Raw genomic sequence first — 13,222 nt, forward strand, 5'->3', positions numbered from 1 at the left:
GTTGTTTGTAAGTGTTTGGCGTCAGTTAAAAAAAGGCATCGATCAACGAATTATTTATACCACAATCTAAAAAAGGGAGAGTGTCCTTGTTGCAAACCGTGCAGAGACGGGACATTTTTGAGATTACTAATTTCCTCGAGCTGGACAGGTCTTTTGTCTGGTGAGTCAGGAAGGTACCGGAAGAGTCTGTTGATGATCAACAGCAAAGCCATACTACAAAGAAAACACTGACCTATTTATAGATTTTCTTTTTTGGCCTGTGTTAGAAGAAGTTTTTGGCCTCCAAGCTCACCAGACCTCAACCTCATAGACTTCTTTGTATGAGGTGCAGTTGAAGAACACACCCACAGATCCTCTTGTACAAAAAATCCGAAATGATATGCAGGATCAGCTGGGGAAATTACGGAATCTGGCAATGGGGACTCTCAACAAAACCTGGCACTTGTTCCGAGGTCGAGACGGGTCCGTTATTGACGCCAAAGGCAATTATATTGAATAATAAAAATATTTTTTACTTCAGCTTTCATTCGACATTTGTTTTTATTTCCAACGGATGATCAGTTTAGGAGAAAATTCATTTTTTTTTTAAATTTTCTTGGTTGTTTAATAGAGGTCGCACACTGTACATTTGTATTTTTGATTGAATTACTTTATATTTCTATCAGTAAATTATTTTGATTAATCATTTGGAGACGCTGCAACTTGCACTAAAAGGTTCTAAAAATAATTGATTAATTATAGGAAAAAAAAATAGATATTACAGGGTGAGCAACATAACTTTCCTTTTTTATAATGCGTGGCAATCAGACTGTAGATGTAGTAGCAGGGTGGGCGTGGTTTAATCCTAGTGACGTGATTTTAAAATTTTCCTGGAAATACAGTCAGTAGCTATGATGCTTTGAAGTAATGAGGAACGTGAGTTGCCTGTTGAGAATGAATAATGCCAAAAAAACGTTTCACAGAATCTACAATAATATAATATTATAATTGTTTGTCCCCTGATAAAAACGAATAGGGTATTTATTTCCAAAACGGAGACGGATACAGACTTTACAAATAAAATAAAAGTTGTTCCGAATTCTGTGTTAATTCTATGTTTGATTCTGATCAGACCAGATTCATATACTTTGGAGGGCAAGTTTTTTTTTTTGGCAAATAAGCTGATTTTGTTCATAAACAAGATCAAATCCTCGTGTCTCAAAGTTTTTTTAAGGTATGGATTGTAGATTCGAAAATGCACCCAAAAAATTAAAAATACACAAAAACAAATTATTGTACTAACGGAAAAGAGGAGAACGTATATTGAATACAATTAAAAAATGAACTTAGGAAGAGGATTAGCGAGTTTGTTTGGGTATGTATCTTCATTATGGTTGAAGAAGGAACATAATAAGAATTATTCGAAAATCAAAAATTAAATTTCATGTATGAAAAAGTAAAAAAATTCAAAGTTATTAACAAAAAAAATCAAATATTTAATTTTTTTTTATTTCAAAAATCCACAGCTATTCACAAAAAATTTAATTCTTAGTAGAAAAATTTTGAAAAAAATTTTTCCTGTCAAATTTTTGGAAAAAAAATTGAAATATTAAGTTTTTTATAAAAACAAACATTCCTACAGCCCCTCCAGCCCACCTCCTGCGGATGCCCCTTAAAACTGTTAGTCCATTTTTTGTCCATAACAGCTCCATACTAGATTATCGGAAGAAGTCATTGTTGAGAAAATTTTTGGTTATCTTGATGACCTCCAACTGTAGAGGGAACATCGTCAGAAAAATCAACTTCATCGCTTGAAGCTTACATACGATTCCTCAAAACCAAGTTTAGTGAAATAATGAACGACAACAAAATTAATCAAACTATTGGTTTCTGCATCATCGGATTGATCATCAGATAAACTTTGCAGAAATCCAAGGCTTTTTCGGCTAAAACTCTTCCTCCTCCATTTCCAGACATTTTAAGGGATAAAGTGTAATTATCACAAAAATAAAGTTGAAGACAGGATATTATAGTAAACAGTTCAAAATCTGAAAATAAATTAATAGTTTATTCTATTCCAAGGTTAATAGAAATAAAAAGGTTAGACCATCATGTAATCAGGCTTGCTAGAATTTTCAATTTGATTTATCGTACCGACTGCTGGGCAAGAGAGGGAGATTTTGACGTCATAGACAATAAAAAGGGTACCAAATACAAATTTACAAAAGGCCAAAATTGAGAACTGGGACTAAGCTGTGGTCCAAGAGAGAGAAGTTTGGTATCCGTGGAGTATGATATTATATGTTATTTACATTTTACAATATATATATTATTACTAATTGATTATTATTATTACGATAATAATACCTATTTGCCATTCCGAAAAAGTATAGTGTATTCGCGCAATGAATTGCCATTTGTGATTCTCTTAACAACATAATTTATCATCATTTCCAAAGGATCCCTCAAGGAGGAAAAAATGTGAAAAATGAGAATTTGTGAGAATCATTTTGAGGAAAATGTTTATAAAAGGGATTTAAAAGGTAAATTGCTGGGACTACTTTTAAAAAGAAAATTGAAAGAAGATGCTATCCCTTCCAGAGGTATCATACCTTGAGAAGGATTTGAGCAAGCTCCAAGAAAGACGAAATGAATTCAGATAGTGGACCATTTTGAAGAAGATTCTAAGGAAATATATTTGGAGACATAGGACAAATCATCCCAAACCAACGTAAAAACACTTGTGTTATAAAATGTTCACGCATCTAATCAAGCATGTGTATCCCGGATTATACAAATTAGTAGGGCTTCTAATACCAGAAAAGATCCCCTCATTCTAGAAACAGAATGCAGATTTAATCGAAAAAGTGAAAATCCTTCAATCGGAAAATAGATTATTAAAATCCATATCTCAATGTAAAGTCATTATCATTGGGAAGAGGTTTGGAAAATGGAATGAGGAGGATTTTGTTAAAGGACTGATACTCAAGTATCTTTCCTCAAAAGCATACCGTTACATTCAATACAATGTTCTACCTCCGGTTCCTAGTGTAACAACCCTCAAACGGTGGATCCGAAATTTTATAACAACTCCTGGAATACAATATCCAAAAAGGACTTTGGATGTGCCTATGCAGTAAATTTGGATATACAAAAGGATATTCTCCAATGCATGATAAACGGGATTGGAACAATGAAGTAAATTAAGATAAATAAAAATCGTGAAGTGGTGTTGACTAAGTCATCTGCTTTAAAGCCCTGCCAAAAGGGCATAAGTATTTCTTCAAAATCTTGGACATAATTGTATCAATACATAAATAATCAAAGCGCTGCATAAGTAAGCGCAGCTCAAAATTATTGAGCGGGAGTGCGCTCATTGTTTTGAATAATGAGCGGGAGCGCACTCCCCATTTTAGAAGAGCGAAAAAATCGCTCGAAATTTCGCTCATTTGTATTACTTTTTCAGTTTTCTGCATTTCATGAGATAACATCGAAAATTTGAGAGTTAAAGAATAATTTTAAAAATTACAAGAAAAGATGGTTCAAGTTATGTCTCAATAAAAGCTAGAATATTTTTTTTATGCTGTATCTATGGCTCTCTGCTGTCTTCGGTTTACGAGTTTCCCTCTCATGTAGCTTGCCCTCTATAAAGACTCAGACATCAGTTCCCTCAGAGACACTGCCATCTCCTTCGTGTGTGGAAATTAGGTTGGAAGATAAATCTTTCTTTTGTGTAAAACGAATTTTCCCAACTGAAATACGATTTTCTGATATCTTTATGTTGTAAATTGACATAAGATCTCAAAAAAACCTAAGTTAAAAAACCTGAGAACCCTGTGTTTAATCTCAAACTAATTATCAGGAAATTGCACGATAACTCGTAATTACATGTCCCCTAAGACAGTGGTTCCCAAACTTTTTGTGCCCAATGCACAGTAAAAGACAAATACACTTCTTGATACTACACCTATTTTAACTAAACCAATCATTTTGAATATTATAAGCTATTCCAAATAATGTATGGTTTTCATACCCCCCCCCCCCAAATCATAAAGTAATTTCAACATAGCTTTCAAAAATACAAATAAAGTGTAATGGATCCGATAAAAATTAAAATAAACTTTAAAAAATTTATTTTTCTAGTATTTGGTAAAGTTTTCAAAAAATCTGCTGATGCGACGTACATCAATTTTAACCCGACATTAGCACTTTCAATCTTTATTACTGCAAAATATGAAAGTACTTTTTCTTAATTTTTAACCTCTCCTTTTCTTTTGACATATATTTTTGGTTATCTTGGACGAACCCACTCCCATCTGAATAGATCGATTTCAGATACTCGTAATAAGGGGTTCAGAAAAAATAGTTGCTTAGAATGCTCCAGTCAGATCTGAGAAAGACCAATGTTTTGTTTCTATGTTTCAATAAATTACAGGTTGTAGTATCACTAATGCACTAATGTATATATACTAATCCTACATCTCCTTTTAGGTCCTATTTTGAGCAAAGCAGATTCAGAAAATAACTTTCAATTTTATCAAGACTTTGATATAATTTACCCTCAAATCATCAAATCAAAGGTGAGATTGAGGAAGATATCAATAATGATGAAAATACAATAGAACAACCATCTAATGATTTATATCTTCCTAAAATCTGTGAAGATGAAGGATTTATTTATGTTGCAGGATATGTGGGTAAATCGTTACATCAAAAATTCCCCACTCTGGGGTGTAATACTTCCAGCATTCATGTTCCTCCAAGTCCATGGCTTAAAACATTGTCTAGAGGGGGACTCCTTCAACCATCGGAATCTTTTTTGGAATTTTGCATAAAAATAGAGAAGCATTTCATTAAGTCACATGGGAATTTTTTTGATACCGAACCATATGTGATGGATCTACTCATCAGCATAATTGTGGAAAAGTATCCTAAGGAAGAATATGAAGCTATAAAAAAATTTATTCGCACTCGTACATTCATTAGACTAAACTAAATTAATATTGTAAACAAAAGTAGCATAAAAAGAAAAATAACAAGTAACGTGCGAAAAACTGATCATTTAATTAGTTAAAAATAGAGACGGAAATGATTTTTTTTTAATGTGAGTGTCTGTGTTTTAGCTAAGTCTAAAAACCTTGTCAAGCAATTCCTCCGAAATTGGATGGCCAATTTTTTTTTTTTTTTTCAAACACAACTGTAATGCTATTGGAAGCAAAGTTTTCTTCTTGTGTCAAATCCACAAAGAGTCAATATGGGAACTGTTTGACTGTTGATTAATTAGTTCTATTTCAATAAAGTATTCGTTTTAAGATACTTAAGTTTAATTAAATCATTACATAACAATGCACATTATGATTCTTTTTTAAATTCATAATCCCTAGTATATGCAATTATGTTGCACTTTATCACAATGACCTATTCTTTAATGCTGGGAGTGACGAAGTAACACGATCTTTTGTTAAAATGAACTCCATACATTCTCCAAGAATTATTCATCTAGTATCTTCTTTTTCATTAAGAATGCTTATGATAATTTATAGCCATCTTAACAAATGACAGTCAATACAAATGATTTATAAGTAATTACAATATATATGGGTTGAATATATTGTTCTTGGATTAAATGATAGAATTGGCTGAAGGCTGAAAAGTTAACACAGAATAACTAATAACTAATAAGCCTTCAATTTAATTTTCCAAAATGGATTTAAGTGAAATCCGACAATCTTCTTCGTTCCTCGCTGTAGTTCATTATGGCAAAGTGATTCTCTGTAGAAACTGAGACTTAGCTACATATGCTTCACTACGACGTGGAAGATCCTCAATGGGTTTGAATGTTTTTTTTAATAAAAATTTGACTCTGTCAAATTGTAGAATCAAGAGTGTAGATTGTTTCATTTTTTAATACGATCAAAAATGTAAACAAAACAAGCAACTACTTATACACTATGATGCCACTATTAAAAGCGTGGTGGAAGTCCAGCATCTGTCGTAAACACTGACATATGATATAACCTTGGTCTATTCGTACAAATGATATAAAATACATTTAAATAATATTTGGTAGAAAGGAGTAGAGGAAAGATCCACTTAATAGTCTGCATGAATCTTCTTACCAAATTTAAAGGATATCACCTCATAAAATAACGTTTTATAGAATAGGGGTCAAAAATGACGCAAACCACATTTTTATATGTCCCAGCCTTATGGTAATTCTAAAGTGTGTTACTAATATTTAATGAATGGTTAAAGCTAAGAATGAGCAATTTTTATATGTAACTAAGCCATTAGATTTAAGAAGCTAGACGAAAAATCATAATTTTATTCTATATTAGTACTAAAAATCAACTTCAAAGTTCAAAATTGGTCAAAAATTACCCATTGGTAGTTTTAATGAACGGTCTTCGTTTCACTCCAAATATCAATATTACATCTTCAGTAGAGTGTTCGCTATTTAGTAAAGTTCCCCAAATTCAAAATTATCTTTGATCAAGAGATGTGCTTAGATATTGGTAATGCCACATAAATACTTTTTCTGAGCCATCAAAATTAGTTCTCCACAACTAAACTATTTTATCAAACAGAAAAATATTTTTTTCAGTTTTTCCACAGACACAAAGAAAAAAAATGATTTATTTCTATCAAATTCGATGGACGCAAGGATGGAACGAAATGTTCTTCTCAATTTCCTCCCCCAAAAAAAAAAAAAAAAAAAATACATTGGAAGAACATATTACTGCTATTTAAGAACTCGAAACTATATGCATAGATCATTTCACGTCAATATCAGGAAAAGTATTACACATTGCAAATGGGCTACATGCCATAATTGTTGAATCTGGTAGTGTCAATTCCCTAAGAGCTATTGGAAGTGATGGTACCCCTATGACCACTGGGTATTAAGGTGGAATACAAAAATTGGAAACACCGTTGCAATGCCATGTTTGAAAAAACATTCGTTTACTTCACATGAATGAACTGACTTAAAAAAAATATTTCAACATTATGAATGAAAGCAACAGTGACAAAATCCTATACAGGTAAGATAGGCTCTCAAATTCCAATCTTTTCATGTACAACGGACACATTAATATTTGTGGCTATCAAAGGAAGTGGACCATACATAAATTAATATATATATATATAAAAGTTTGACCAGGGCACAACAGTACGTTCTACAGATTTGTTAGATTGTACAAAAGTGGCCACATTATACACCTAAAAAAATTCTGGAAAAGCATCCTGGAACTGTGCACAATGCAAGGTAGATTACTAATGTTTCTACCCTTTTTAGATTATACATTCTATCAAAAATCCATCAATGGAGCTCAAAAGACTTGCTATAATTATTTTAAATGTCTTATATAAAAGATTTCATTACATCAAACTCGGATCGAAACACTTTTTCTTTTAAATAAATCAAGCTAACCAGCATCTCAACTCTGAATAAAGAATTGTAGTATTGACCTTAATTAAGACTAATTCCTACTTTGCACATCCAGAAAATGTCCTGATATGTGTATAGTTTGATTTAAACCTAAGGATAAGAAAAATAGCAGTTGACATCATCTTAAAAATCGTAAAAGAAGACAAAAAGGTCTTACAAAAGAATATCGAAATTTATGTTCCGTGTCATTCTCAAAATGTTGAAAGACATGTAGCACCAACAAAAAAGGAATCCCAGAAAATATATGATCAATAGAAAAGACACAAAAATTATATTAATACACATAACTCAAGATCAAAATTGAATAAGAACTTTTAAAAGTCTGATTTCATGAATTAATTTACTGAGGATTCAAAGATTTAAAAACAATGTATGTTAATGCCTATTTGTATGTTAAATACTAAAAAAATTTATGAAATAAAATTTGTTGTAATCAGGAAAAAGTAACATAGTACTTTTATTCTTGAAAAAATTTAATAATATAAATTACTGAATAAATAGAAAATCCATAATTATTTATCTATATTTGTATGCCGTCAATAATTACTTCATGAGTTTTAACTTACAAAAACCGACTACATAATAAAGTAAAAAAATTACAAACTAATTCAAAAAAATTATTAAATTATTGTTTTCTTTTCATAGGCCATAATTATAATAAGATTTTTTTCTTTCTTTAATTTGACCTCACCTTGAAATCCTTCCGGTAAACAATAACTTTGACCGGATGGACGGTTATGGTTCTTGATGGCACAAAAATAATTTAAGTAGAGAACACTCTACTCTTCAGTACCTACATTTGTCCATAGTCCAAGCCTGATTAATCAGCATTGACAGAGATGAGAAAATTGTCTAAATCCTCGTAAATGTAAATCAAACAGATAACTATATGTTATCAACTTTAAAAGAGAGTATATCTGCTGGCAGAGGTAACTATAGTACTTCTTGCTGGCTAATATGTTTGAATTTTTAAAATAGGAAAAAATAATTAATAGGAGCACTAATATCTTGCAGGTTAACAACATATCCTTCTTTTTTTAAACGTATACTCACGATATTTTCGACGATTTTCACATTCCTAGACATTGAATTATATTGTGAATACTTTCTCTACGGCTTGTAACAAACAATCTAATGATTCTTATGACTGAGGCAGGTTACAACATATTATTTAGAAGAAAAAAAATAAACATTAAATTAATGACCATTAAATAAAATGCCAAAATATAAATTTACAATGGCAGATAAGGCATGTGACTAGATTTAAAGTCGAATTATGGTCATTGATATAAATATATCATAAAAAGTCTGAGAGCCTGCCCCAGTCTCTACATAATCTAATGAACAGCACCCTACTCACAGTAATCTATGAAATATGACTAAATTATCATTGTTCAAGCTTTGTATACACAGCTGTAAAAGAATGTGATCTCAGGAATGATCGAATCCTCTATCGCTGGCAGTATAACATTTTTTATAACATAACTTTTGAAATGTACAAAAAAATAAGCCTGATTGTCTTTTGTGAATGAAAACTCTAAGAAACTTGGCTTAGCATTTATTGTTAATTTTTAGCCAATTTTTTACTTGATGAGTATAACAATTTTTTTTTTAAATTATTACCATGTAAACACTATTCATTTACGTATGTGAGTATGCTATTGATATATTTCGTTTAATTCAAGGAGCTATAGAAGTTTAAAGAACAATTAAGTCCTACATGTTTGTAAAAACATTAATAAATAAATTATCCAAGAGGTAGCTTCCTGTACTTCCACAATCTTACAGTAATAAAAAGGTTGTTTTGTTTGTTTTTTGCTTGAGTTTTTGTGTTTTCCAACATCTTGGAAGCCTCAATGGATAAGTTGAAATCTTAAGGAGTTCGGTTCTCCAGATAACGCTCCATACCAGGATGGAAAAATCCAAGAATCATTTAATCTTCCTATTTTTAATATTGTTTTTCATTCGTTTTAGATTACTGATCGTTTCAATAGACAAAACGTTCTTTTTAATCCAATTTTCTAAATTGTTATTTAATTTTTTGATCTTTGAATCTCTCCATTTAACTTTTATCTTCAACTGCTTGTTCTGAGTTATCATTTTCTCCAAAGTTTCTTTAAGCATATTGCAACGATTTTTCAGAATATTTATATCATTCGGATAAGAATAATTATGTTCAGTTTCTGTTATTGGTTTGGAAGGAGGCGGCTTATAAGGAGGCATAATCAAGGGGATTGAGGATCGTTGGCATTTGTTGCTTGTTTCATTATTTTGAAGACCCAATTCTTTTAAAATAAAAGAGATGTTAAGTAGTGAAATAGTTTGGAGAGTAAATAATGATCTTACTTTGAATATTATTCCTAACCAAGACACGCCGTTTATTTTCTACTCGTTGGAGATGTGGTGGGAAGCTGGGAAAGATGCTTGGAATTGCACCAGGCGTTAGAACTCGTCTTTGAAGACCTAAAGTAAACACATAAAATGTTATATTATATTTGAACTCTACAGGATATTGACACTGAACAAAAGTTCTATGTCTAACCTTCAATATAATCCTCATCTTTAAAATGAATTGAACAAATTCTGGATGAGTCCGTTGGTTTCCAACCCTTTCTGCGAACAGCAATCCTCCATTTATTTCGCTCATTCACCTCCTTTGGAAATCGATGAAACGAAATATGTTCATTTGATTTTTTTTTACTAGTGTGACAACCATAAACAGCACAGCAATGAGGCATATTATTCAATAATAATTAATATCTATTAGTATAAAATTTTATAACAAATTATGTTATTTAAAAGAAAATCTATAATTAAATATTTTTATAATAAGTTTACAGTTAATAGATAAAAGGTAACTAAGAGTTTACATAAACTTTTTGATACTGCCAGCAGCTGCTTTAGTTTGGTTAGTCAAATACGTGCGATTACAGCGCCCTCGATCAGTCTCAGAAGAAGTTTTCAATGATTGTGAGTGATTAATTCTGATGCTACTCGATATTTAAATAAGAAGTTATGTTAAAAGTTTTAGAAAACTACTCTGTGGAGGCAAGTTGTAGGTACTACAAAGAACCGAGCCTTGGTAGATCAGGGGTTGAGGTAAATTACACCAGAGGAACGCAATACTAATATCCCAAAAAGAGAAGATTTGCGTTAAAAAAATATACTCTACTAACACCAGGACTTGATTAATTTCCCTAGACTTACATCCGTGAATAAATCCAAAGATAACATTATACATTTTAGTTTAAATATAAATGGGTTGACACCACTATTCGCATCAGATAGCCATCCTCGATTAGCAATAGTAGTGAAGACACTAAATGAAATCGAAATGTCGAATTGGCTAAAAGTATCAATAAGACGTTGGTATACAAAAAAAGTTTATAGTGAACACTTAGGTTTTTAGTTATTACAACACTACCAAGTTGTGCTGTGCCGGTCCTTATTTAGGAGTAAAGACTGCAATCCCAACCAATTCTGTCTCGGTCCTTTTCCCTCCAGTCCGCATATCAGTCCTAAAACCTTTAAAATTTGGTCCTTGATGATGTCCCTCACTTTCATTTCTTCTTATTATTTTTTTAAATCAGTTCTAGTACTGACAGTCCGAAGGATCGCTCCCAAGAACTGATATGACGGGTCCTAAGATAGGACTGAATAAATAAAGACTGACACAAGACTAATATATTTTATAAATAAAATGGACTAAACCTCCTCCCTAAATTAAAGAAGATTCCCTTGGAATTAAATGAATGTCGAGGAATGTGCTTTATTTTCACGTCCAAACCTAAATTGTTTCATATATCATGATATTATTTTGTATCATGGTGGGCCTCTGAGATATGAGGTACTAATTGTTCTTCCACCAAATTTTGTCATTCACTAAGCCATGAATGAAAAATTTATCTTATACCTATATACAAAATTAAAAATGAAGTGATCCACAAAATCAAATATCACACAGAATAATCTGCCTTTAATTTATCAATAAAATATTTATAAAAGTGAATGTAGTATGATAAAATATAAGACTAGAGGGGACATGCACAAAATTATCAATTAATTAGAAGAAAATATATCAATTAATTAGAAGAAAATATATCAATTAATTAGAAGAAAATATATCATATAAATTTATGTTAAATATCAACATATGCGCATATGTTTTCATAAGTATAAATGTATCTTTGTTCATTTCAATTATGCCTCAACCTTAATATCAAGTCCAATAACTTCATGGTTCGAAAGTGACACATTAAAAGGATATTTTTTTTCAAAAATAGGATTGTAAAATTGAATAACTGACACTGAATAGTCTAATGCACTCGCAGCAAATGCGAAATCCGTTATCTTTGGTACATTTCCTTTCGGAGTAAATTTGTTCTGAGGCATATTAAACGTACCATGGGCATTAGGATCATTCCAGTTGGATTGAAAATATTTCTGTGCAGTATTGCTTATCTTAGCAGTGGCATCATATGTCATTATGTTGCGATATCCCCTTTCATTGGGAGTAGATTGGAGAGCCGCTCCAAGAATGATTAGATCGGCAGGAGACTTTGAGACATAGCTCATTAATTCTCTTGTTTGTAAATCTTGATAATAAACCTCAGAATCATGAACATGGGTAGTAAAAATTTCCACAATGAAATCTTGAATTTTTAAACGGAGTCTCCCAATCCCTACGTAGATATATTTTCATTTTAGAAAAAAAAAATGATATCAGACAAAACTAAAAAAAACAACAACAGCACGATACCTTTGCCTAAAGTTCCGTCAGTCGTAAAAATTGATCCTCGGTAGGTGTAAAGGTCAAAAGAGGAGCTTCGTTTTGTAGTACCATTGTTTTTGTAGACAATAGATAGTCCACTACATCCTCCTCTAGTAAGTCGTCCATCACATATATTCGAATTAGCCAATTCTCGGAAATCTGTCATGCTCTTATCACTTGGTAATGCCTCTCTAATTGATGTATGATCATACTCCATCCAGAGTCCTTGAAGAATGAATATATCAAATGATTCATTTCTTAAAACTGTTCGAAGCTCCTTCAACCTTTCTTCCTTTATATTAAAAAAAAAGTGATTGTAGTTTAGTATAAGTTAATTATATTTAATAATGATTAAAAAATTATACTTTATCCGGATTTCCTGGAATTGCCCAATTGTTAAGGGAGTAAATCTTTAGTTGGATACTCTTTCCAACCGGACGAATATGGTTATTTTGGTTTACAAGTACAAATACCGTGGAAAAAATTGCAAATAAAAGTCCAATTGTAAGCAAAACGTAGCAAATTATTCTTTTGTTGTGAATACAGTGAAAACAATAGACTAAAGGCCCATAGATGAGGATGTTGTTGTCGTCCTCCCTACTATTGATAGAGTTTGCATCGTCCTCCTCCGTCATTTGATTGTTTATGGAACAGTAACTGTATTGAGGAAGATTTTTATTATAACTCGGACCCTTCATATAAAAAATACTACAGATTCCTGCAAAAAAGCTAATAAAACCATTAAAACATTTGTTACGCTACAAAACGAACATATGATAAATTATAATTATCTGTTGGAACTTAAATTATACTGATTAGTTAACTTAACTATAATAATTATTGACCGTACTTCTTAGTGAGCAACAGACTATTGTGCTACAGTTCACAATCTAAATCTTATGTCATAACTCATAATATTATTATCCTATTATTTCTTTATATTTAACAGAAAAGATAATTTTGAATAACGAAACCTCTTTCAACATTGCGAAATATATTACTAGAATGTGCTTAAAATATTT

General features: G+C 31.3%; 2 protein-coding genes across 4 annotated transcripts; both read right to left on the minus strand.

Annotated features, from left to right (window-relative positions):
- Nucleotides 1–9,069: 9,069 nt before the first annotated feature.
- Nucleotides 9,070–10,319, minus strand: LOC121127481 (THAP domain-containing protein 1). Its single transcript, XM_040722860.2, has 3 exons — nt 9,972–10,319; nt 9,776–9,892; nt 9,070–9,714 (listed from the first exon to the last, which is right to left on the minus strand). The coding sequence occupies exons 1-3, from the start codon at nt 10,165–10,167 to the stop codon at nt 9,359–9,361; spliced, it is 669 nt and encodes a 222-aa protein (XP_040578794.1). The 5' UTR covers nt 10,168–10,319; the 3' UTR covers nt 9,070–9,358.
- Nucleotides 10,320–11,378: 1,059 nt separating this feature from the next.
- On the minus strand, nt 11,379–13,117 carry LOC121127479 (uncharacterized). 3 transcript variants are annotated; one of them, XM_071892711.1, is made up of 4 exons: nt 13,030–13,117; nt 12,566–12,857; nt 12,189–12,492; nt 11,379–12,111 (listed from the first exon to the last, which is right to left on the minus strand). In XM_071892711.1, exons 2-4 carry the CDS (start codon nt 12,833–12,835, stop codon nt 11,630–11,632), a joined length of 1,056 nt encoding a protein of 351 aa, XP_071748812.1. In that variant the 5' UTR covers nt 12,836–12,857; nt 13,030–13,117; the 3' UTR covers nt 11,379–11,629. The 3 variants fall into 3 exon arrangements, with proteins under 3 accessions (XP_071748812.1, XP_071748811.1, XP_071748813.1); XM_071892710.1 differs by having other exon boundaries at nt 12,566–12,918; nt 13,030–13,100; XM_071892712.1 differs by having other exon boundaries at nt 12,566–12,929; nt 13,030–13,099.
- Between the last annotated feature and the right edge of the window lie 105 nt (nt 13,118–13,222).

This window comes from Lepeophtheirus salmonis, chromosome 13 (assembly GCF_016086655.4).
Source record: "Lepeophtheirus salmonis chromosome 13, UVic_Lsal_1.4, whole genome shotgun sequence".
In the NCBI taxonomy this organism is placed as follows: domain Eukaryota; kingdom Metazoa; phylum Arthropoda; class Copepoda; order Siphonostomatoida; family Caligidae; genus Lepeophtheirus; species Lepeophtheirus salmonis.

Bases quoted from the DNA above. Each gene is read 5' to 3' on its own strand.
- LOC121127481 (XM_040722860.2), bottom strand. From the start codon at position 10,167: ATGCCTCATTGCTGTGCTGTTTATGGTTGTCACACTAGTAAAAAAAAA. The intron at 9,893-9,971 runs GTTAGACATAGA...TGTTTACTTTAG, and splicing joins AGATGAGGATTATATTGAAG to GTCTTCAAAGACGAGTTCTA. The intron at 9,715-9,775 runs GTAAGATCATTA...TTATTTTAAAAG, and splicing joins GGTTAGGAATAATATTCAAA to AATTGGGTCTTCAAAATAAT.
- LOC121127479 (XM_071892710.1), bottom strand. From the start codon at position 12,898: ATGAAGGGTCCGAGTTATAATAAAAATCTTCCTCAATACAGTTACTGT. The intron at 12,493-12,565 runs GTATAATTTTTT...TTTAATATAAAG, and splicing joins TTCCAGGAAATCCGGATAAA to GAAGAAAGGTTGAAGGAGCT. The intron at 12,112-12,188 runs GTATCGTGCTGT...ATATCTACGTAG, and splicing joins TGACGGAACTTTAGGCAAAG to GGATTGGGAGACTCCGTTTA.